This window comes from Camelus dromedarius, chromosome 14, assembly GCF_036321535.1.
Source record: "Camelus dromedarius isolate mCamDro1 chromosome 14, mCamDro1.pat, whole genome shotgun sequence".
NCBI classification, from domain to species: domain Eukaryota; kingdom Metazoa; phylum Chordata; class Mammalia; order Artiodactyla; family Camelidae; genus Camelus; species Camelus dromedarius.
This window is the reverse complement of record NC_087449.1, coordinates 67,023,796-67,048,507: the sequence shown is the minus strand read 5'-3', so window position 1 is coordinate 67,048,507 and position 24,712 is coordinate 67,023,796. Positions and strand designations below refer to the sequence as shown.

At 60.6% G+C, this 24,712-nt stretch overlaps 2 protein-coding genes across 2 annotated transcripts in view; both read left to right on the top strand.

Annotated features, from left to right (window-relative positions):
- The window catches only part of LOC105100265 (espin), a 30,028-nt gene that overhangs the window by 4,151 nt on the left and 1,165 nt on the right, over positions 1-24,712 (top strand). The window contains exons 3-14 of the mRNA XM_064494123.1: positions 8,457-8,643; positions 8,768-8,950; positions 9,093-9,224; positions 11,689-11,890; positions 12,913-13,184; positions 15,798-15,959; positions 16,050-16,248; positions 17,569-17,595; positions 18,684-18,829; positions 18,913-19,176; positions 23,676-23,755; positions 23,848-23,859. Coding sequence (XP_064350193.1) covers positions 8,457-8,643; positions 8,768-8,950; positions 9,093-9,224; positions 11,689-11,890; positions 12,913-13,184; positions 15,798-15,959; positions 16,050-16,248; positions 17,569-17,595; positions 18,684-18,829; positions 18,913-19,176; positions 23,676-23,755; positions 23,848-23,859 — 1,866 coding nt within the window. The remainder of the gene's footprint in view (positions 1-8,456; positions 8,644-8,767; positions 8,951-9,092; positions 9,225-11,688; positions 11,891-12,912; positions 13,185-15,797; positions 15,960-16,049; positions 16,249-17,568; positions 17,596-18,683; positions 18,830-18,912; positions 19,177-23,675; positions 23,756-23,847; positions 23,860-24,712) is intronic.
- Positions 19,186-23,191, top strand: LOC135322916 (espin-like protein). Its single transcript, XM_064494119.1, has one exon. The coding sequence runs from the start codon at positions 20,979-20,981 to the stop codon at positions 22,737-22,739; it is 1,761 nt and encodes a 586-aa protein (XP_064350189.1). The 5' UTR covers positions 19,186-20,978; the 3' UTR covers positions 22,740-23,191.

Genomic DNA, 24,712 nt, shown 5'->3' with positions numbered 1-24,712 from the left:
CGGTTTGTCATTTCTGAGGCTGCATTCCCACTACCAAGGGGGACAGGACTCCCAAACCTCCGGTGGGGCCCTCGGCGAGGGCCTGGTCTGAGAAAGCAGCTGAGCAGTAGGCTGAGCATTCCCCAAGGTGGGGTGGGGTGTGCAGAAGAAGGGGGTTCAATGCAGAGCATGGGAGTCATGGGGAGTCCTGTGGGGGGGGGAAGGAGCCAGGTTTCAGGTGTGCCTGCAGGGAGGCAGGGGTCCTGAGGGAAACCCACTCAGACCCTTTCTGAGGGAGTGGGACACTGGTGTCCGTGGGGACCTGACAGGCAGGGGCTCTGATGGGCGACCTTTGTCAGTCCAAGCGGGTACCTGGGACAGAAGTGGCAACAGGAGGCCCAGCTCAGGGAGGAGAGCAGTCACAGGGTGCCTTCAGCACTGGCTCCACTCCTGAGGATGCCAGGCTGGCCCCGAGGCCTGGAGGCAGGGTGGCTGTAGCTGGCTGCCTCAGGTGCAGGCGCACTAAAGCCCCCAGGCTGGGAGGCAATCATCCCCTCAGCCCAGGACAGGCAGGCTGAGCCTGGCTTGTTCTTGCTAAGCAAGGGGTTCCCTAGTTTGGTCAGTGGGAGACCAGCAGGTTGACCTCAAGGGTCAGGGGTCTCCTCGCAGCTGTCCCTGCATGGGTCACTGGGCACTGCTTTGGTATGAACACTCTGCTTCTGAACAAGCTATAGGGTCCAGGTCACATCACAATCAGTGGGGTTTTGAGCAGGAGGGCCCCAGAGACCCTTGAATGCAGGCTCCCAGCCTGGCTGTACCCCTGGGTGCCTAGTCCCAGACGCCCTGCATTGGGGCTGGGGAGCTGCACCCACCCCCACCCCTACCTCGGTGGTTCTGGTGCTCAGCAAGACACCACCTCCTCATGTAACACGGAGGGCACTGAGGTCCTAAGAGGGGAGAGGCACCCACCAGCCTCCCCCATTGCACATCATGGGCCCCAGGCAATCAGGCTGATGGCAATGCCAGCTTAGCTCCAGTGGTGTGAGCTGAAGGGGCTCTGAGCCTGCCCCGGAAGTGCCGATGAGGGGTGGGGGTGCAGCCCCAGGCTGGCCCCTGCGCCCCTCCTCACCAGGAAGTCTGGGGCCTGAAACATGCTGGGGCTCCAGCCTTAGGAAGACTCCAGCCTTAGGGACTCCGCCCCCTCCGGGGCCATGCGGCGGTCCTGGCCGCTGTTGGGCCCTGGTGCCGACTCTGTGGCCAGATGGCCTGGGCTGATGAGCCACCAGCCCCCCAGAGGCCACCATGAATCTCAGGAAGGCGGACAGAGGGCTCTGGCTCCATTCCCACCCAGACGTGTGACCTGGCAGATAAGGAGGCACTTTTGAGAGGTTGCCAGGCTGGGCTTAGGCAAGAGGGGTGACTGGGAATTGAGGTGGGGCCTGCTGGCTGGGGGTTAGGGGGCCAGCGCCCAACCTCTGAGGTAGAGACTCCTGCTCCCCGAGGCTGGGGACCCCAGGGCTGGGAGCTGGGGAGGGGCTGAGGCTCAGGCTGCCCCAGGCCACAGGGAACCATGAGGGGACCCAGGCAGCCTGGCTCCAGAGCTGCGGCTCCACTGTCATGAGCCTCCCTGGCCTGCTGTGAAACGCTGTGAATTATTCACGAGGGCTCAGCTCTCCCTGGCGGCAGGTGAGGGAGGAAGAGCTCCTACCACTGGGAAACGTGATCCTGCTCAGGGAGCCTGTGGGCACACTGAACCATGGCAGTGACTAACTGCAGAGGAACAGGAGGGCCACTGATGCTGGGCTGCCCCTCGGGGCGTTACAAAGGACCGGAAAAAAGATTCCAAGTTTAAAATATGCATGTAATCTTATTTCTGCTTTTGTGTTTAAGAAAATAATAATTTTTAAAATGAATAAAGAACAGTTATTTCCTCAAACTTAAAAAAAAAAAAAGGACTGGAGACTGCAGGTACAGCCTGCACCCACCCACCCCTCCTCCTGTCTATCCCAGCCCACTGCGCAAATCCTCCCAGAGGCAGAGGAATTGCCACAGTGACCTCAGGGGCTGCTGCCCCATGGGGACCCTCCCTCTGAGCCCCCTGGGGAAGGAGAGGAGAGGAGAGGCAGGGGCTGGCAGGAGTTGGGCTGGGGCTGTTTTAGGCCCTGGGTCTGAGGGAGATAGAGTGGGAGAGTCAGCCTGCCTGGCCAGGAGCACTGGTGGCTGGTGGAGGGGAACCAGGCATCCACATCCCCATTTGGGGCTAAGACGGGACCAGGAGCAGGTGACCCTCAGAGTTCCTGAGCGCCCTGGGGCCCAGGAACCGTCTCATGCATGCTCCACCCCCGCCACATGTTTACCGGGGGCCTGAGTAGCCAGAGGGGCGCCCTGGGCTCAGTGGGCACCCTTGGGTCTGACTGTTGGGGCCATAGGCCTTCACTTCCCCTGGGGCCCCTCCATGGTCTACCAGTCACAGAGAGCTAGAAAACCAGTCTGCCCAAAAAACTGTACCCACCCCAGCTCCCTGCAGGTGCCTTCTTTGCCTGAGGCCTCCCCTGCCCCAGGACAAAGATTGGAGAGTGTGCTGGCCAGGAGTCCCACCTGCTGAGTGCCAGCTAGGGGCCTGACACCTAGCAGTAGTCTAAGCTTCATTCTAGACAGTAGCTCTATAATCAGCCCATTTTACAGATGGACTCAACTAACTAATGTCTACTGAGCATCTACTCTGGGCCAGACAATAGTGGCCGAATGCTGGGGATACATCGGTGGACCAAACAAATGTCCCAGCCTCATGGTGGGATACAGATACAGAAACGGTGTCTCCGAGAGGCTAACTGACCAGCTGGGGTCCCACTGGCTCCCTCCGTGGCCTTGGCCAAACTGCACTCCCTCTCCGGGTCTGCCTCCCTGTCCTGGTGCAGGCGCTAATCTCTTGGGGCCTTTCACGTTCACCAGGGACTCTCCTGTTCCCCTCCTCAGTGTAAAGCCTCACAGAACCTGGGCCCCTGCAGCCCCATCCAGCTGGAAGGGTTCGGCAGCCCCTGCCTCGAGCAGGAAACCTCAGCTATCGCTCAGCTCCCCCTGAGAAGGCTGAGGGCTCTGCCTGGGGCTGGGGCTGCCCCTTCCCTGCTGTCCTGCCCGCAGCTCACTGCACAGGACCTCAGACAGAGCTCCCTCGGGGCCTCCCAGGGCCCGTCTGGCAAATGGACCAGCTGAGGCCACATGTGAGGAGGCATCGCAGAGCTCCTGGCTTGGCTGCCCGTCTCACTCCCAGGTTTATTCCCTCAACAACTAGCATCCAAATGTACCCCAAGCGCCCTGTGCCCACAGTGCTAGGGATGTAGCAAGTCCTCACAGCTTCACGGACGTGGGGGAGCCCCAGGGGCAGAGAAGGAGACAGATGGAGAACGTGCGCCACACGCAGAGACATTCCCGCTTACTCGCCGTCCGGCAGCCCCAGGTTGAGAGGGCAGGGCTCCATTGTTTTCCCTGCTCTGCCCCCTCCTGATGTGTGGCAGCCCTGTGACACGTGTCCCTGGACTGAATGAGGCAAGTGCCAAGACATTTCAAAAGAGGTGCCATGAAGTGAAAAGGGGTAGTTTGTAGGAAGTGACTGGGGAGTCCTTTAAATGGAGGGGGTCAAGGAAGGCCTCCCCGAGGAGGTGAGAACTGAATGAGCAGAGGCCCCGCGGCACCCAGCCCTGGCGTGGGGGCGTGGCGGCCGGAACTGGCCAGGGCAGAGGCCTGCAGCGGGGTCTGGTTGGGCTTCATCGAGGGCCAGGTGGGCCTGGAAGGCGGATAAGGGAAGGCTTCTGGAAATATTCCAGGCTTGCTGATGGATGGTGTGTAAAGCTGACTGTTCTAGAATATTTCTCAAGCCCGGGCTGTGTTTCTTCCCCTGGGCCAGGCCTCAATGAAGGTCATTACATATAAGCCAGGAGGCGCGATCAGAGGACAATAGCCATAGCACTGCCGAAGGCTCTGAGACTTTCTATTCCGAGTGGCCTCAGCCCACCACTGGCTCTAATCCTTGCGGAGCTCAGCCCCTCCAGGACCTCCGCTGGGGCAGACGTTACTGGCAGTGGGGAAGGCTGCTGGAAATGCTGTTCTCTGACCCGAGTCTGCTTCCGTGAGCAGATCGCCCCTTGTTCCTTGTGGCAGCGGTAACAGTCAGCTGGCACCAGCCTTGCAAACCTTACAAGCGTTCCATGTTTCTTTGGTGTCATCCAGGGTGATTCCTTTAACAGTTACAGTCGTCCGTATCATCTTTTTTCCCAAGAGGAAGAAAAGTGTCATGATTTATGTGATCGTTGCTGGGGAGCTTCAGACCTATAAAGAGAGCAAGGGTTTCCAAAGACTCCTAGAGCTTGGACTCAAGGGAGGGTGGCCTGGTGTCCTTTACTGAAATGTGGACAGGAAGGGGGTGGCAACTGAGGGACAGTGTCCAGAGGTCTGCTCCGGGCATGTGCAGTTCTGTGCTCAGTGCACAGATGGATGAGTGGGCTGAGGCTGGGGCCCCATGTACTCCAGGTCCCAGCAGGAGAGGCATGGAGTACAGGTGGCCTTTGACCTCTGGGAGTAGATGACCTCACCGAGGGGGAGAGTGTGTTTAGAAAAGAGTGTGTTTAGAAAAGAGTGTGTTTAGAAAAGAGGTCTTGGGGCACCCCAACATTTAGAGGTCAGATGGGGGCCAGGGGTCCAGCAAAGGAGGCTGAGAAGGTCTGGCGGGTGCTTGTCCTGGAAGCCGAGGGGAGCAGGTGTTCAAGGAGGGGAAGGGTGCCTGTTAGCAAGTGACCACCTCAGATGAGGCTGGGGAAAACCGTCTGGGTTGGTAGCATGGAAGCAACCGTGTTGAGGCCCAGGGGATGCGTGATGGGGCGGCAGCGGTACCCGGAAGCCAAGACCTGCCTTCCCTGAGAGGAAACTTGCAAGTTTCCAAAGCTTCCTCTTCCATCTCTCACAAGAGGCCTGGAGTGTCCACAGTGCCCATTTGCCATATGTGGAAACTGAGGCTCTGGTGAGTAAAGACCATGCCAGGACCCTGCGCAGTGAGCTGCAGAGTTGGGGCGGTGGGTGAAGGCCAGGGCCAAGCGCAGGGGCTGGGACTGGACCCTTCACCCATGGCGACTCTATGGCTCGAACTTGATGCGCTGGAGCCCCCGCCCCTCCCCCCCAGGCAGTGACTCTCCACAGGGAAGTGCTGCCCGGCCTGACCTGTGCTTGGCGGGGCCTGGACACCGCAGGCCAGCAGTGCCCCCACCAGAGGCACGGGAGGAGGGATCCTAAAATACAACAAGGTGCCAGTCCTCACCAAGCACGTCTCATGGCTGATTATAGTCCCGACTCTGTGGACAGCTTTGTGGACACAGAGAGGCAGAACACAGCTGGGGGTGGGAACCCCAGGTCCTCCTTGCACCAGGTTCCCCTCTGCCTCTCTGTCATCCAGTGATCCTAGCCCCCGTGCCTCAGTTTCCTCATCTGTAAAAGGGGAACGCTGCTGACCCCACCCGGGAGCGCGTGAGGAGGGCTAGATGAAGAAAGTGTGTCTTGTGCTTGGCATGGAGCAACTGTTGAACAGATGGTGCCCCCTCTTGTTATTACCAGTCGCCACTCTCATTACTGCTATAAACTCATTTCTCAGGGGAGGGTAGAGCTCAGCGGCAGGTCGTTTGCTTCATGTGAACAAGGTCCTGGGTTCAATCCCCAGTATCTCCATTAGATAAATACATAAATAAAGAAATCTAATTACCTCCCCTCCCTTGCAAAAGTGATTAAATAAACCTAACTAGCTCGCCAAGTTCCCCCCAAAATTCATTTCTGTCTCCACCTAGATTCATGGATCTATTTTGTCCCTTACGTTCACCCGTATTTTTTTAGTTTTCCCCTGTGAGCAAGAGGGTGCTCATTCTTCTTGCCTCCAACGTTGAAGAGGGGAACATAGTGGGGACTCCCCCTCCCAGCCCGGCTCATCAGCGTATATGCCCCGTGTTCTGGGCTCTCCCAGGCTGGCGGCTGTGGCCCCAGAATGGGGGCCATGAATGCAGAGGCTGACGCACTAGTAAGCTGGGTGATTGAGCTCGAACACTGAGCACTTACTCCATACGTGGGGCTCCAGCTGGGAGGGCCGGCCAGTGGCCTGGCCGGAGGCTGTGGGCACGACTGCCCCCTCCTGCTCGGGTCCTGCTCTGTGCCAGCTTCTCAGACCTTCTGAGACCTTCTCAGGCTGGCTGGACACCCCTGGGTCATGAGTACCTGCCAAGCAGGGTGTGCTAGGAGAAAGGGCTCCAGGCTGATTTGGTGCCCTGAGCTGTGTACATTGCCTCTGGCCTCCTCCTGCGTGGCGGCCCCTTCCAGTCTCCAATCCCCAGGACCCCAGCACTTGCTGTGCTTTGGTTACAGGGTGAATAATTCAGGCCACTGAGTGTCGGTCATGAAATATTAAACAGGCTGATACTGACGCACCGGCATGTGAATGGTGAGGGGGCGTGCGACGCAGGCACTGGGGTGTGGAGGCTGATGGCCAAAAGCCAGTATGTTCCCGAAGTGAGGCGTGTGAGTGGGTCTCTATCTGCTGCCATGTACTGGGTCGGCAACACTGGCTTGTGACACTACTCTGCCCCAACATGGGTGGGGTAGTGGAGGACAGCCAGGCATGGTCCCAGGCTCGGTGTCAGCCCCAGCAAATGGCAGCTCTGTGTCTGAGGAGGGGGGTTCCTATGTCAGGAGGAAGGATAGGGCAGGGACTGGGTGCCTGGTGGGGGCTGTAGGCAGCCTGGGGTCAGGGCAGTGGACAGGGACCAGGGTTTTAGGGACAGGGAAAAGTCAGCTGGGAGGTTCCGAGAGGCGTGTGAGAGGGAGGGGCCAAGTCATGGCTGGGTGACAAGAGGATGGGTGAGTGGGTAGATGGAGGAGGAGTGGGTGGCCTGGTGCCCACATTAATGGACACATGGTAGGCAATTGGATGGGGTAGGGAGGGCGTGGATGGTGGGGGTGGAGCCTGAAACTGGTGGCAAATAGATGGGAAGGCAGACGGGTGTGAGGATATGAAGTCGTATGAAGGATTGCACTTCCTGGGGCACAGAGCTCTGGTCCAGCCAGGAGAGGTGTAGCTCCTATTCCCCACCCCTTTCTTATCCGCTATGTCCTAGACCGGCTGGGAGAGCCATGGACTGACTGCTCCTGGGTCTAGGCCTAGATTGTGGCTCCACCTAGTGCCTGTTATCTGGTAACTGCACCCTGGGGTCCACATCCTTTATGAAGTCGGAAAACCTGAGACTCAGGCAGAGGCCAGGCCATCTTCCCTATTCCCCAGCAGCACTCTACCTCATGGGGTTGGTTCCCCAGTTAAGACCCTTCTGTGGGAGCTGGGGAGCAGGGATAAGTGGCAGTGGCAGCTGCAAGCTAGGCTCCAGGGAAGCCTGACAGGGAGTGAAGACATGGAACGGCCCCTCCCCCATTCCATCTTCACTCCTTTTGTTCCTGCTTTGCACCTGGCCTCGCATCACACAGACAGATGTGCACTCAAATGCCTCTTATCTCCTGTGTGGCCTCAACTGCCCCTCTGCAAAACAGAAATGACAATAGGACCGAAGCAGGGGCCTTCAGTGAGAATTTGCCTGCTGGCATCATAGCACATGGGTAGTGGATGTCAGCCACTTGTAGGGTTGCCAGATCGACAACAACAACAACCAGGATATTGAATCTAATTTTAGATAAACAACAAATAATGGTTTGGTATATAGGTATGTCCCATGCCATATTTGGGACATACTTATACTAGAAACTTATTTGTTGTTTAGCTGAAATTCAGATTTAACTGGGCATCCTGTGTTTTATCTGGCAACCCTACCACTCTGCCCTCTGGGAATTCAGTCTTCTGGAGGAGGCAGAGGCCAAAATAAGTTATGATCAACCAGGCGTGACAGGTGGCCCATGGACTGAGCCCAGGACAGTATGGGGCACAGAGGCAAGAAAGGCCTGTTCTGCTAGGGAAATCAAGGCAGGCCACATGGAGGAGGGATCTGTACTGAGCCTTAAAGAAAGGTGGGAAGAGTATTCCAGATGGAGGGGGGACATGATCAAAGGCATAGTGGTCAAAGAACAGGTGTGAGGACTCACAGTGACAGTGGGTCAGAGTGGCTGATAAGGTAGGGAAAGGCCAGGTCATCACATCCTTGCAGACTTTGGTAAAAAGATGGGCTATTTTCTGAGGGCAGAGACTAGCTCAGTCAGATGTGCGTTGTAGAAAGGAGGCTGCTGAGGGGAGATGGGGAGCAAGACAGAGTCCTCCTCAGCCCCTGCAGGGAGGCTGGAGCAGGACTGAATCCAGAGGGAGTTGGGCAGCAGGGCCCAGTGACTAGGCCTTCTCCAAACCACTCTCCCAGCCCTCCAGAGCTCCCCGGAAGCGGGTGAAGGGCGAAGAAGTCTTTGGAGTGGGGACAGGCGCTGAGAGCCCACGGTGGGTGCCGTGTCTTTCGCAGGGGAGTGAATGCCCAAACCAAGAACGGTGCCACGCCCCTGTACCTGGCGTGCCAGGAGGGCCACCTGGAGGTGACGCAGTACCTGGTGAAGGAGTGCGGCGCAGACCCGCACCTGAGCGCCCACGACGGCATGACACCGCTGCACGCTGCTGCGCAGATGGGCCACAGCCCGGTAATCGTGTGGCTGGTGAGCTCGGGGACAGGTCGGGGCGGGGCCCGGAAGGACCGGGGCTTGTGCGGGACGGGGATGGAGCCAGGAGGGGCCTGGCGCCCAGCCCCCGCCCCTCTTTGCCCCGCCCCCTCCCACCCAGGTGAGCTGCACCGACGTGAGCCTGTCGGAGCAGGACAAGGACGGCGCCACGGCCATGCATTTCGCGGCGAGCCGCGGCCACGCCAAAGTGCTCAGCTGGCTCCTGCTGCACGGCGGCGAGATCTCGGCCGACCTGTGGGGCGGGACCCCGCTGCATGACGCCGCCGAGAACGGGGAGTTGGAGGTGAGGGCGGGCCGGGGCGTGGCCGGGTGAGCGCGGGAGGGGCGGGCGCCCTCTGCTGGCGATGAGCTCTCAACACAGCGTGGCTCTGGCCGCGGGTCCCGGCTTGCTGCCCGGGGTCCTCACTGCGCGCCCCTCCCTGCAGTGCTGCCAGATCCTGGTAGTTAACGGCGCGGAGCTGGACGTCCGCGACCGCGACGGGTACACGGCCGCCGACCTCTCGGACTACAACGGCCACAGCCACTGCACCCGCTACCTGCGCACCGTGGAGAACATGGTACCCACTGGGCGCCGCGTTATTTCACCCCTACCCTACCCCCACCACCCCCCAGGTGTGGGTTTTGTTGCCCCTTTTATCACGGAGAAAGCTGAGGTTCAGGGAAGTGAAGCCCTTTGCCGAGGTCACACAACCTTGTCCACGACCCCAACATGACCCAGTGACCACTGACCACTGGGGAGTGAGGGGGTGGAGGCAAAAATGTCGAGGGAAGGAAGACCAGCTTCGTCCTGATGAGAGCCAAATCTCAGAGCTACAATGACACTTCCATACCATAGGAAACAATAAAGTGCACTCACCTGCCCACAGGTATTAGCTGATTTAAGTAGGTAGTGCTTGCCTCCCCATTTCACAGGTGAGTAAACTGAGTCTTAGGAAGACCCAGGATCACAGTTATCAAGGGCTGGAGCTCAGGTGGCCTGGACCCACCTCTCCACCACTACACTTTATGTTTACTTACTGCTTGGCTACTTCATACTTGGAAACACATGTTACACTTTTAAAATTACTTTATTATGGTTACACAGCCGAGAAGTAACCCAGCGGGACTTGAGCTCAGGTGTGGATGGCTCCCAGTCCGGGGCTTTGGCACAGGAGGGAGGAAAAAGGGCTGGCTTCACAGGCATCTTCAGCCTGGCCATGAGAGGGGCTGCAAAACGAGGCTGGAGGAGAGAAGGCGGATGGCCCCCTGCCCAGAGCACTGTCTGCCCTATCTTCGAGCACACAGGGGCACCCTGGTTCTGGGAACTCCAGAGCACAGCAAGGCCCAGGGGTCAAAGACTGCAGCTGGTCCCAAGGAAGAGTTTCCTCCCAGAAAGGGCTGCCCAGAGAGAGCAGTGACCCAGCAGGTAGTGAGTGCCCTGTCGCTAGGGTATACAAGCAGGAGTGGACACTGCAGGGCATTTCTCACCAGGGTTGGGTTCCTTTCCACTGAGAGAATCTGTGATTCTGTTGGAGGGGGTTGGCACCAGCCCTCCACCACCTCCTGATGGAGACTTCAGCTGCAGGCAAGAACAACGAATTCGGACCCCGGGAGGTACCCTGCTGAGTGCTTTATGGTGTAATCTCAGTTAATCTTCACAGTACATTAATACTAATAGTTGACACGGATGGCATTTAATGGCCACCATGCCCAGCACTTCACTAATTTTTAAAATCTTACAACCTAATGGGGCCGGCAGTCCTGTTATCCCCATTTACTACCTGAGTTTCTGTGTGTACCTACAGACTTAGAAAGGATACGTGACTTGCCCAAGGTCATGTAGCTCACAAGTGGGGGTGGTGAAATTTGAAGCCATCACCACAGGCTACAAAGCCTGTGCCCCTAACCTCTGTTATCCCTGGGCCAGGGCCAGGCACCCCAGTGCCCACTGCTGCCAGCAGTGGAAAAGAGCATTTTCAGGTTTTCCCCCGAAAGCCCAGCTCTGATGGCTCCCCTTGGCTCATGGGTTGGGCAGCAGGGCCTGGCCCCCTGAACTGGGCGGGGTGTGGAGGCCCTGATCCCCTCACCAGGCGGGCCCAGCTGCGGCAGTGACAGATCCACGCCATGGAGGACACTGGCCCAGAAAAGGCAAACACTCCCGCAGAGCCCATTATGGGGCCAATGAGCGTGGCCGCTGAGCTGTTACCTGGTGCCAGGCCTGCCTCCCGTTCCCGTTCCCGGGGGGCCTGTGACACTTCTCAGGCAGGGCGGGGGCATGGGGCAGGGAGGAGTGGGCCTCGGCAGGAGGCAGAGAGCAGCGGTCTTGCCGGCAGCAGGCCCAGCATGGGCAACGTAAGCAGGGCCCCCCCCCCGGCCCGTACCCATGCGGGAGGGTCAGGCCTGGGGGCAGGGGCAGAGACAGTGGGGGGAGGGTGTCACAGGCTTGGCAGCCTGAGCTCAGGCTGACCCCCCAGCTCAGCTGGGCCACCCCGGGCCCCACCCTCTCCCCAAAGGCCCCATCAGGAGACGGGCCGGGCTGATGTTAGGATTTGCTCCAGTCCAGCAAGGAGAGATGGGGGTTGCCGGACAGGTAATGGGGGATCCGTCTTTCCTGCAAGTTGTGAGGGACTGGCACCCCTCCCCTGTGCCCAGCTGCTGCCCCCGAGCCCCCTTTGCCACAGATACCCTGGAACCCGGGTCCTCTGCCTGTGGATGAGAAAGGAGAAGGCAGGTGCCGTGGCTGTCCTCCCTTGGGGTCCAGCCCAGCGTCCTTTCTTCTGTCAGCCTCCCAGCCCCCTCTAGAAGGCCTGGGCCAGGGCTGGGAGTTTCCCAGGAACCCGTGGTCCTGCTGTTTGGGGGCTGGGATTGAATCTTAGCCTAAGAAGAACCCAAGAGACCCTCTGATGATGGGGAAGGGAGCCCAGAAAGGGAGGTGACTTGATCAGGGTCACACAGCCAGGGCATGCCTGAGTAGGACCCTGGCCCAGAACCTGTGCTGGACTTCGGAGCGGGGTTGCCCTGATGGCCTCCTGTCCCGCTCAGAGCGTGGAGCACCGCGTGCTGTCCCGGGATCCATCCGCTGACCTGGAGACCAAGCAGCCTGACTCAGGCATGTCCTCGCCCAATACCACCATGTCGGTCCAGCCGCCGAACTTTGACCTCAGCTCACCCACCAGCACCCTCTCCAACTATGACTCCTGCTCCTCCAGCCACTCCAGCATCAAGGGCCGGCGCCCTCAACATGGTGAGTGGGCCTGGGAAGAAGGAGGAGGGAAGGCAGCCTAGAGCCAGACCAGTGGGCCCTGCAGGCCATCCCTGGGCCTGCTTGCCCACAGCTGACACTGGAGGCTGCCACATGTCACCAGGAGGGGACACTGGTTCTGGTGAGGACAGGTAACTCTCATGCTTGTATGTGTCCATCACAAACATACTTGAACATCCATACGTACTCTCCCACCAACAAAAGCCACACACACCCCTCACACAATTCAGCATCATTACTCACACATGCACGGAATGCTCCCCAGACCTTACACACACCTACCCACACTCAAGAGTGCACACTTATGTGTACACACAATATACAGAGATGAATGCACAACCACACATACAGAGCCACGCAGATAAACACGCACACCTACACCGCACACAGGCACACAGCCATGCATTTCCATACTGCAGACGTGCACCTGCGCACACACACAACACCCTCACACACCCTAGGTCCACAGACCAAGGCAAACACAGTCATAAATACAAAGAAGCATGTGTACACATTCACAAACATACACAGATGCACAAACAGGCAGAAGCCAGGCACTCCAGTACATACATGCTGACCGCGCCCTGAGCATACGTGTCCACCCACCCGCGATGCCTGCTTCATGCCGCCAGGTGGTGGCCTGCGGAGCTGGGGGGGCACCCTGCAAAGATGGGGTGTGGCCGTCCAGACTCCTGCCACCTGCCCTAACAGATCTGCCCTGAGGAGCCACCTCTCCGCAGGCCCGTCCTGGAGCCTATGGCCCCCTGCTAGCTCTCCTCAAACTCAAGCGCAGGTCTTTCCCAATAGGTGCAGGGCTCAGGGGGGTGGGGCAGGGCTCAGGGTAAGGGTGGGCCCAGCACTGGGGGGCTGACAGTGCAGCCATGCCAAGCTGCACCCTGAGTCTGCCTCCCCCCCGTGCAGGTCATTTCCAGGAAGGAGAAGGGCTCAGTCCTAGGGGCAGCCTCTCTGCAAACTCCCAACCCCAACCTTCCTTTTCTCCCCAGGGCTTCCCAGCCCAAGAGCCGCAGAGATACAGAGCTATGTGGACATGCTCAGCGCAGAGCCGGGCCTGCCCCAGGGCAAGATGGAGGGACCCAAAGCACCTCCACCGGCACCCAGCTTCCCTCCGCCTCCCCCACCCCCAGGCACCCAACTGCCCCCACCCCCGCCAGGCTACCCAGCTCCCAAGCCCCCTGTGGGGCTACCCGCAGCTGACATCTACACACAGACTAAGAACAAACTCCGCCACGTGGAGACCGAAGCCTTCAAGAAGGAGGTAGTAAACCCTCAGCAATCTCCCTGCCTCCCAGCTCAGGAGTGGGCTGATAGGGGCAGCAGAGGCCAAGGGCTGGCCTGGCTTCTAGGTACGGGGTGGGGGTCCCCAGGCCAATGGCCTGTTCAGGAGTCGAAACTTCTGGTCAGCCCCATGGGGGCCCAGGGCTGAGCACTGGGGACAAGGAGATGCAGAAGACAAAGCCACCCCTCTTTGGGGAGTTGCAGGGCAGGGGAGGGGTGGAGCCACGCCTCTCCGGGAGCTGGGTCCTCGCTGCCTCTTGCACAGAGGGGCAGGGCGGTCATGGAGTCGGCAGAGAACGTGTGCCAACTCCTCCACGCACACGTCCACATGCCCAGCTCCGGGCTTAGGTGGAGAATGGCTCCCAAGGGAGCATCTTCCAGGTGGGAGATGCCAGAGGTGTGAAGGTGAGGGCCAGGAGTGCAGTGGAGGCCAGGGGAGGGGGCACTAGCAGGACCCTCACTCCCACTGGTGGTTTGGGCTTCAGTTCCCAGGTGGGTGGAAAGCCAGTCCTGAGGTGGGAGCCTCGGGGAGAAGAAAGCTTGTGGGAAGGGGAAGGGTCCAGTGTGGGCACTCGAGTGTGAGGCGCCCAGGAGGCAGGGCCTGTCCCACCCTGGCTGGCTGAGGCTAGGGAGCCGGGGAGCAGGCAGAGAGCCAGTCTGGACAGCTCTGAGAGTTCAGGGCAGGGAGGCCCAGAGGGAGCCCTGGGGTTCTGGCCAACAGGACAGAACAAGGCTGGTCTGAGTGGGGAGGGCAGCCCGAGAGCCCAGGTGGCTGACTGGGATGGAGGCCCCCTAGGGTCCTGTGGGAGCCCTGACTTTGTAGTTCTCGCTCAAGCCCAAGGCAAGCTGCTGCGGGGCCAAGCTGAGTAACCAATTCCCACAGGTGACTTGGGTCACAAGGCCACCGGGTGGGGGAGGGGAAGGACACAGATCCACAGCAATTCCCCCTGCCACCCCCACCTTCGTGCCACCTCAGAGCAGGTTCTGTCAGGTTCCCCTTTCATCTCCAGGAGGTGGAGGGGGCCCAGGAGAGGCCTGCAGGGAGCCTATGGCCAGTGGACTTTTCAGGCCAGGCCTGCGGGCCCTGCCCCAAGCCACAGGACAGGTGGCCGGGCCTGCTCCCCTCCCTTCCCTTGAGCCAGAGCACCAGGACTGCAGTCCTGTGTCCCTCCCGCATGTGTGCGTGCACAGCCGCAGGCGCTAGGCTGCTCCACAAAGGGCCCTTTGTGTGCCGCCATGCCCCCTAGCCTCCCGCCCTCTGGCCAGCTTTTGCCTGACTGCAGGCCAGAGCAGGGTCCTGATGTCCACTCTGGGGGCTGCAGGGGGCGCTGAGGGGGCAGGCTGGCCCAGAAAACAAATCCTGTGGCGTCGCATTTCCTTGCAACGTGAGCTGGGTTAGGTGGGGCCTGGAGGGTCCAGGGCCACTGTGAGGTGCTTGGGCTGCTGGGTGGGGCAGGGGACAGCCCCAGCCAGGTGATTTGGCCTTTGGCCCCGCCACCTCATGTCTTTCTTCCCTGGGCTGGGCTTAGTGGGGAGCAGCTGCCACGACGCGGGCCACCCGCAATGTCACCCGAGCCCGTCTTGCCACCCCTGAAACCCGAGGCTTGGGCGCGGGTGTCGGTGTCCCTTTACACGGACGGCGATGGTTTCCAGATGCGGGAGGGGAAGGGCGGGGGCATGACCTCCGGGGAGCCAAATATGGGGGCTTCCTGTGGTCAGGCCTGAATTTTGTCTCTGGTGGATGGAGGGCATGAGTAGGAAGGATGAAGGCTAGGGTGCTCAGCACAGAGAGGACAGAGAGAGGTTCAAAGGGACGGGGTCACATCTGGCCTGCGGGGTAGGCACAGCGGCAGAGCCTGGAGCCCCCGTGGCCTTCTCTACTGCTAGGGGGGTTCAGCCCTGGGTTGTCAGGCCCTGGGCCATGTCAGGCTGACAGACCTCTTAGGCGTTCATAGGTGAGGCTGGGCGGGCGGGCTGGGCTGTAACCTGAGAGGAAGGATCAGGTAGCACAGGTGTGGAGTCCATGCCACCCCCGCTACCAGGTGCACAGCGGGGCCACCAGCACAGTCGCAGGTAGGAGCAGCCCCAGCCCCGCGCCAGGCGGCTGAGGTCCCTGGGCAAGCAGGAGCCCAGCAGAACACCGTCTCTCGAGTGGGCTTCCTCTGGGCAGGACCGCAGCAGTAGAGGGTTCACGGCAGCCTTGGGCTCATGTGGGACTGTCTGGCGGCCGGGAGTGGGGTGCGGCTGAGGCCTTAGTGGTGGCTAAGCTGGGAGCTACCCCTTCTCCGGCTCCCCCTGGCGTTTGGGCTGGGCCACCCCGCCCCTAGGCCCGCCCCTTCTAACCTCAGTGGGGGGCCCTGCACCCCTTTGCTCCTGCCCAGAACCCCTCCTTGTCGGGCCTACTGATGACCTATCCTGCCATTTCACTGAGGCCCCCATGACCCTCGCCCCATCCCCACTCTGAGAACAGGAGGGTCTGGGACCGCAGCTGGCCGCAAGCCCCCAGAGGTGAAGACCTGGGGTTGGGGTAGGGGACGTGGGAGGCCAAAGAGACAGGTGCCTTAAGCCCAGCCCGCCGGCTGTCTTCCCGCAGCTGAGCTCCCGCGACGGCCGCAGCGGGCTGCGGAGGCAGGACTCCAGCCGCAAGCCCCGCGCCTTCAGCAAGCAGCCCAGCACGGGGGACTACTACCGCCAGCTGGGCCGCTGCCCCCGGGAGCCGCTGGCCGCACACCCGGGCATGGCGCACAGCGAGGAGGTGCGTGCCCGCCAGCCCGCACCCGCCGGCCGCCCGGGACCCGGCCCGGCCGCCCGCTGCTCACTCGCTGGCCCCTCCGCTCCCCCGCAGGCGGCGCTGCTCCCCGGGAACCACGTGCACAATGGCTGCGGCGCGGACCCCAAGGTGTCCAGGGAGCTGCCCCCGCCCCCGCCGCCGCCGCCGCCGCCCCTGCCGGAGGCCCTGAGCTCGCCGCCGCCTGCTCCGCCTCTGCCCTTCGAGGGCGCTGGCCCTGGCTGCGGGCAACGTCGCTCCTCCTCGTCCACTGGCAGTGAGTCCGCAGGTCGAGGGGTGGGGGGCGGCGCTAGCCCTGGAGGGGGAGGGAAACAGACACCACCCCCTCCCCCAGCTGCCTCTGCCCTTGTGCTTCTTCCTCTTTTATTTGATCTTTCTGCAGCCCCCACCCCAACGAGGACTTGACCCTAAGGGGAGGCTCTGAGTTGCTGTGTGACCTGGGGCAAGTCCCCTTCCCTCTCTGGGCCTGTCTTGCATCTGTTAGAGAAGGCCTCCCAGCCCTGGTGGCTGGTGTTTCTGATGAGCTGGTGCTGGAGGGAAGCTCTGAGAAACAGAACTAGCTTCAAGGAGGCAGGGTTGCTGGCTAACCTTCTTCCTGCCCCATGTCTATCCAGTCTCTCTTCCACTCCTCACTTCTTTCTCTTATTCTCCCAAGCTAGCTACAGCCCTGAGCCCCTTCTCAGATGCATCAGGGCCTCTTCTTATCCAGATCTCCCCACTAAAGGCCCCTATCCAGCCCAGGCTTTGCTATGGGAAAAATGACCCATCATGCCCTGCTCTCCCCTCTCCTGGTGACTCCCCTGAGCATCCTTTTTAAAGAGCTAGACTGGTGACCAGGATTCCTGGGCTCCTGTTCTGAAATACGGGGCAGTCTCCTGCATGCCAGGGCTCTTGGAAGGGCCAGGAGGTGGTATCTGGGTGCTGACGCTCCAATTCAGCCTGGCGGGGGTGGTGGGGGTGCCTTGCCCACCCAGCCACTCCATGTAGGGACCATGCTTAGTGGCACCATCCAAAGCTTCATCGCCTTGACTAGGGATGCAAGGCTCCAAGCAGGGCCAGGGTAGGGCCTGCCTGGGCTCCTTGGATACCTCTGGAGCCCCAGCCCCTGCAGACCAGCTCATACGTGGTAGGAGTCCACCATCAGCTGAGCCTCCAGAAAGGCCCCCAGCTCGGGGGTCAGTGTCTTCCCTTGACAGCCTGGAGCACGGCTGAAGCTAGGACAGAAGAAAAATAGGCTCTGGGCTTCTCCAGACACCCCTTCTCAGCAGAGCCTGGGCTGGGTGCCCTCTCCCAACCCAATGCCAAGACTGAGGCCCTTGCTAGGGGGGCCAGGGCTAATGGCAGTCCTGCCCAGCCCTCGGGGGCACCAGCAATGCTGGGAATGGAGTGGACCACCCTTGTGGAGCCCCAGAGCAGCCTGAGCCAGGAAAGTTCCTCCTCTCCTGTCTGCCCTCCTCTGCACATCTCCCACCCCTCCTCCTGGCCTCCCTGGCCCTCTCTTGCTGTCCCCGCTGTCCTAGCCTCACCCCAGCACCCCCCCTCCTAACTTCGCTGTCACTTCTCTCTCTGTCCCTAGAAGTGAGAGTCCTGAGGCACAGGAAGAGTGAGTAGCTGCGTGCGCGGCTCCTGGCTGAGGCGCGGGGGCGGGGGACAGGGCGCGCTCAGGAAAAGCGAAGCTGAAAGGGCCGGGGACCAGGGGCAGGACCAGGGGCCGGCAGGCAAGGGGTCCTGGATGCCACAGGCTCTCCCCCACCACACCCCCATGCATGCGCACTCATCCCGTGTCGGCAGCTAGTTCTGCCTAAAGCAATGAGCCAACTGCCGGCGCCTGCCCTCACCTTCCCCTACCCCGACCAACTGTGCTCTGGGATCCCCAGCCCACAGAACCCAGGAGCTGTTGGTTTGTTTTGTTCCCCCCGCTCAGCCCTGATTCCTTCCGCTGGCTCTAAAGACAATCCTCCCCAAACCCCAGTCACCTCTGCCAGTCTCGGTGGAAAATGCAAACTGTGAGCTGGGCATTTGCATGTTATCCTCCTGGCCCTTCTTCCTGGGTGCCCCATCCTCATATCCTTAGTAAGGGCTCGGCTTTCCTGAGTCCCCCAGAACTGAGCTGTGCTTTGCAGTAAGTGTGCTCCGGGCTTGCAACCAGTATGTCTGCGTGCATGTCTGTCTGTGGGTATGTGTTGGGGGGAGGGGATCAGCTGGGTTCAGGCATCCAGAGTCCCGAGTCTATAGCCATGGAAGCACAGGGTGACTCAGTCCAAGGGTCACTGGGCTTTGCTGATGCAGAGAGAGGGCCAGAGGGAGACTCCACCCTGGAGGGGCCGGGCCAGGGAACCCAGGACAAAGGTCGAGTGGCTGGCCCCAGGTAGTGTTTTGGAGCTGGGCAGTCAGTACGCTGGGCGGAGACAGTCACTAGAGTCCCCAGGGCTGGCCCAAAAGCCATCATGAACTCCCAGGGGCCTCCAGGCGACGGCCCCACGCCCTGTGAGTAGAGCCAGGAGGATGGTGGGGCCTTGCAACCCACAAGGGAAGGACCCGCCTCTGGGATCCCAGAGAGCTGCCCTCAGGGCCGGGACCTGGAGAGCTGCCCTCTGGGCCCAAGGGGAGGGGGCAGCAGAGGGGTGGGTGGGGGCGGTGGGGATGCAGGCTCCACATCCAGCCAGAGTCTCCTCTCCTGCCTCTGCACAGGCACCAAGTCTTTCAACATGATGTCCCCAACGGGTGACAACTCGGAGCTGCTGGCTGAGATTAAGGCAGGCAAGAGTCTGAAGCCGACGCCGCAAAGCAAGGGTCTGACCACGGTGTTCTCAGGCAGTGGGCAGCTGGCCTCCCAGGTAGGCGACCCGATAGACGCTCCTGTCTGGGATCCCCTCGCCCTGGCCCGCCCAGCACTCAGCCCTGCCGCTTCTCCCCGCAGCCCGATTCGCCGCTGCCGCCGGCGTCGCCTGTGCCATCACGGGCCCGGAGCCCCACCCCGCCAGCCACGGGGTCCCAGCCACTGCTCAACGGCAGCGTGGCACCTGCGCCGCCCGCCACCCCTGCGCCAGGCTTGCAGCTGGACGTGGAGGCGCTCATCCCCACTCACGACGAGCAGGGCCGGCCCATCCCCGAGTGGAAGCGCCAGGTGATGGTGCGCAAGCTGCAGCTGAAGATGCAGGAGGAAGAGGAGCAGAGGCGGAAGGTGGGCGGGATGGGGCTTCCCAGAGGGTCCGGGGGTCTGCACCTGGGCCCTGAGCCCATCCCCAGCTCCATCCCCCAACATGCCCCACCCTTTCAGTATCAGGAGGCTCCCATTACCTCTGGGAAAAAGCAGGGTTGGACCACCTCCCTGCTTCTAGTGGCCACCCCCCCACCCCCCACCCCCAGCAGCCTGTCCTTTAATGAGATGGCAGTGTTTCTCAAAGTCTAATATGCCTTCAAATCGTCTGTGATCTTGTGAAAATGCCCAGTTCTGATTCAGGTGCTCTGGGTGGGGCTGGGATTCTGCACTTCCAACAAGCACCCGGGGAGGCTGACCATGCTGATCCAGGGACCACATCAGTAGACTTTTGGTCGTAGTCAGACTGGCCTGGGCTCTTTCCCTGCACTGACACTTTCCAGACACTGTTACTGAGCCTTATCCAGCCTCAGTTTTCTCATCTGTCAGAGGGGTAGACTGTCACTGGCTGGCAGGATAGTTTGCCATTGATCTGCTCAACAGATGTTCCCTGGGTGCCATCTATGTGCCACACACTGTTGTGGCCTCTGAGGATTTTCAGTGAATATATCAGGGCCTGCTCTCAAGGTGGCTGCCGGAGGGTGATGGGGCGGGGGGCGGTGGTCAACCAACAAGCAAGCACAGCACCTTAGCAGAGTGATAAGTGCCCCCGGGGAGAAAACACAGGGCAATGTGAGAGAGTGAGCAAACGGGGAGGTCCTCTGATGGGGAGGGCAGAGGTCTGGGACAGCCCTACACCGACCATCCTATTTGGATTTGGGGTGGTGTTAGGGAAGGAGAATGTGATGTCGAAAGTAGACTTGGAAGATGAGGAAGAGGTGGACAGGGGAAAGAGTAGGGCAAAGAGCGAGCAGGAAGGACGGGAGGTGTGGGAGTCAGAGTAGGCGGTGGCTCTGGGACTGTACTATCGAAGGGGCGGAGCTGGAGATGTCAGTGGAGGTCAGGTCACTAAGGCCTGGCCTTGAAGAAAATGGACTTTCTCCTGGAGCAGTGGAAAGTCTGGGGGTGGGGTCCAGCAGAGAAATAGCATCATCATATTTGTATGTGGAAAATGGACTGTAGTGGGCCAGGATGAATTGGGAGGCCTGTGAGGAGATGAGGGCAGCTCCCCAGCCCCTCAAGGCTGGAAAAGCCCGGCACTGAAGTGAGGAATAGATGAGACTCTAAGAGGTGCCTGGCAAGCCTAGCTCTACACATGGTACTATTATTCCAGGAGTGAGGAGGGGTGGGAATAGGAGTGGAAGCCCCAGCTTCAGCCTCTTTAAGAGCCTCTCATCCAGCAGTAAAACTGACAGCATGGACAGGGAGAGTTTGGGCTGCAGGGAACTTAGATTAGGGGTCATCTGTCTGGGGTGAGGAGAGGCCTCGCTGGGATCTGGCAGATCTTGGACAGGGAGGGAGAGGGCTGCCGTGTGTCGCAGCTTCAACGCCTTTTGCATGTTCCTTCGGTGGTGTAATGAGCGACCAAGCCAGATGTGGAGACCCCATCTGCCGGCCCTGCCTCTGCAACAGCGCCCAAAGATCGGCTGTGTCCCCGCCAGCGACCAACGTGGACACTGCCCAGCTCCTGGAGCGGCTGCCTGGGCCGAGGCCTCGCTCCAGTGTAATCGCCTGACGGCCAGGCGCAGCCCGACCCTGCAAACGCAGCCCCGCGGAGCCATTACACCACCCGGGACATGCAAAGGGCGCCCCCGGCGGCCGCTGCGGGAGCCGGGCCTGAGGGAGACGCACCTCCCTCCCCTCTCTTGTCTTCCCCGCCTTAGCTGATGGCCGCCAGCTCGTGCTGCTACCCCCGCGAGGGCTGGAGGTACTCCCGCGAGCACAACGGCATCCTTGGGCCCTTCGGCGAACTCATGACTGAGGACGACATCCTCCGCATCGAGCAGCAAATCGAGAACCTGCAAGTGCTGCACAAGGCTCAGAAGCTGGAGGCGCGCCTGGTGCAGCTGGAGCTGGAGCTGGAGCAGCTGCTGCCCATCTCGGCTGCCCTGTCGGCGCCGCGTTTCACCGTCGACCCGCGCCGAATGCACGGCCGCGCCGCCAGCCTGCCCGCCTGGTGCAGCAAGATCTCCAGGCTGCTCAAGAGCATGGCCACGCTGCTGGCCGCGCTGGGCGGACGGCCGGCGCACTTGGCCGAACTACTGGCCGCGGACACAGGCCAGCCGCTAGCGCCGCTGTCGGACGCCCCCTGGCGGCCTGGCCCGCTCTGTATGGGCCGCTCGCATTCGCTCAGCTGGTGCCGCGAGGCCGTGGCGCGCGAGATCTTCGAGTGCGGCGTCTCGGTGCAGCACCTCCGCGCCACCTACGAGCGGCACGCCCAGGGCCCGGCCCCCGCGCGCGGCCAGCGCCGAAAGCTGTCTCTGCCCGCCGGCGCCCCGGGCCGCGAACCTATCCTCGAAGAGGACTATGTGGCGGCTGGCCCCGGCAAGTCTATCGCCGCCGGAGCCGCCAACGGCCTGCCGGCCGCAGGGGAGCCTCTGGGCGTCCTGGGCCCGCCCGAGGCGCCGGGCCGCCAGGCGGCGCTGCCCGAGCTCGGACAGCCGGCGCGCAGGCCGTCGTTCTCCACCGAACTGTGCGGCGTCCAGGACTACATTGACATGCGCAAGGAGCGCATCGTCCACCTCTTCTTGGAGCACTGGCGCAAGTGGACCTTCCGCGGCCCCGGGCGCCATGCCCAGGTGCGCCTGCGCAGACTGCTGCCCCGCGTGGTGGCCGCCGGCGCCCGCCCAGGCCCCGAGGCCGCGGACGCTCCCCCGCCGCCGGCGGGCGACGGCCCGGACGAGCGGCTGTTGCGCCTGCTGAAGCAGCGGCAGGTGGTGGGCAAGCTGCTGGGCCACTGGCGGAGCCTGCTGCGGCGGGTGCCGGCTCCCCAGCCCCGCGGCCCCGGTCTGGCGCATGGCTTGTACTGGCCCGAGCACTTTCTTCCGCCCCTCGACGGCGGCGCGCCCCCGAGCTACGACAGCCTCACCCTCGACCTTTTCATGCTCGGCTATTTCCAGCTGCTCGAAATGGGCCTGACCCGCCAGGAGCGCAAGTTCCGCCACCTGCTGTGCTATGAGATGTTCGACCGGCTGGGCAGCTACCCATGGGAGCTCATCCGTCTTTTCCACCGCGTGGTGCTCGAGGAGGTGGAGGCCGGCCGGCGCGACTGGAGCGACGGCTTCGAGGACCTCAGGCGCCAGTTCTTCGGAGATACTCCGGAGGCTGAGCCGGCCCAGGAGGAGGAGGTGGAGGAACAAGAGGAAGGGACAGAAGAGGAGAGGGAGCCAACCGAAGAGGCCACTCCAGCTCAGAGGGGGGACTGGCCAGAGGGGCAGCCTGAGGCCTCCTCCCCTGCGCCACATCCCCCACCCCCACCAGCCGAGCCTCCGCCTACGTCGGACCCTCCTAGTTATGAAGCCCCTGTCGAAGACCCCCTGGAGCTGGTATCTGAGATGGGCGAGTTCAGCAATGAGGACATCTGCCGATATATTGACCGCAGCTTCTCCTTCTGGAAGGAGAAGGAGGCAGAGCTTTTTGACATCTGAGCTGTAGAATTCGGAATTTACCCTCAATCTCAGCCTGGGCCTCCAGAGGCCAGAAGCTGGCAGGAAGAAGCTCGGACAGGACGGATGAATGGCCTTGAAAAACCCAGAGTGTCCAGGACCAGGCTGCCTCAGCCTTTGAGATCCCATCGTGGCCAGATGTGGGGCGTTGGCCAGAATGGGCAGGGCATGGAGCGGGTCAAACCAGGTGTCCCCCTCTGGGTCTGCAGCGTTTCCTGGCTCTGAGTGGAGCCAGGTGGAAGCAGCAGCCCCTCTGAGTGAGGGACTGTGGGTCCCCCTTGGAGCAGTGTGGCTCTTCCTCGCTTTGGTTTTTCACTGGCTTTCACAGCTACCTCTTAGGCTCGGGTCGAGGGAGCCTTGTACGCAGTGTTCATGTGACGTGTGCAGGCCCTTTCTCCTCTGTAATATGCAAGTAATAAATGTCTTTGCTGTAAGCCGCCTGTATTGGATGCCCCTCCCCACATTATTGCAGCTGCACAGTTGTAGAGCTGGTGTCTGCCCCCCGCGGATAGGACAGGCGTGGGCCAGAAGGTCCTTCCCAGAACCAGGGGCCAGTCTGAGCCTCTCTGAGCTCGCAGGATCTGTGGGGGCCCAAGTACGAGTTTGCCTAGAGATTTCACGTCATGGGCCTGGGGCCATCTGTCCACCTACTGTATTTGGGGACTCTCCTCCTCTGCTCCTCTCCTACACCTCTTACACTCAGCTTTGACCTCTCTGGCACTGCCTCTGGGACACAGGGGCCTGAGTTTGGTGTCTTCACCCATTTACCCTATAGAACAGCATCAAAAGTTTCTCTTCCTGTGACACATCTGTGTCCTGTTGTCCTGGACTCATGAAGGCCCCCTGGGTGGGGATGCACTCCCTCCAGCCCCCATCACCCAGCCCACGCTGGCCCTGAAGCTTTGTGCTGTGTTTCAGGACGAGGAGGAGGAGGCCTGGCTGGCCAGCATGCCTGCCTGGAGGCGGGACATCCTGCGGAAGAAGCTAGAAGAGGAGAGGTGAGCTGGGGGAGATGTGGGGTTTGGCCAGGTGTCTTGATTGTGTCCCTGAGATGGTGGCACCAACTAACGCTGTCTCTTTTTCCTTCCAGGGAGCAGAAGCGGTGAGTGTGGGGCTGGGTTCCACCTGTGTCCCCTCCCCCACCCAGAGTCCTTTTGCCCCTTCACCCAACCCATCCCCTTGTCACTCAGCTGTTAGCCCAGCCTCTTTGCTCCCAATAATGGCACAAGACCCCCTCCCCCAATAACTTAGCCACTGTCCCCCAGAGTCCAGCTTTTACACTGTAATAACCTTGTCCCCAATTTGCCAGCCCCCATCTCCCAGTAACCTAATCTTTCTCCCTGCAGTTAACCCAACCTTAGTATCCATAATCTAGAGCATCTGTCCCTGAAAACTTTAGTTTCTGCCCCTAGTCTGGCAGTGTCCAAGAGATGTATAATTTGAGCCATGTATATAACGTTTTCTAGCAGCCACAGTGAAAGAAAAAAACATATGGGTGAACTTAATGGTATATTTTATTTAACAAAGTATATATCAAAATTCAATCATATGTTTAATATATAATTATAAAATTATTAGAGATATTTTACATTCTTCTTTAAAACTAAATCTGTGGGATGTGTGCATTTTACATCTACAGTGCAGCTCAATCCTAACATTCAAATGCTTAATCGCCACATATAGTGGCAACCTCAGCAGTGCAGACCTTACCATGTTCTAATGACCCGTCCCTATTTACCCAGCCCCTGTCTCCCAGTAATGTGGTCCCTCTGCCCCGCAGCAGCCCCACCCCAGTCCCCAGTAACTCAGGTCCTAGCCCCAATAATTTTCTCCCCTGCCCAAGGAACACCCCCTCTCCAACCTTTGCCACACTGTGACCCAGCCCGTTTCCAGTAACAGCCCCAGCCAGCAATAACCCAGCCAGCTCACCCAGCCATGTGTCCCCCAGTGACTGA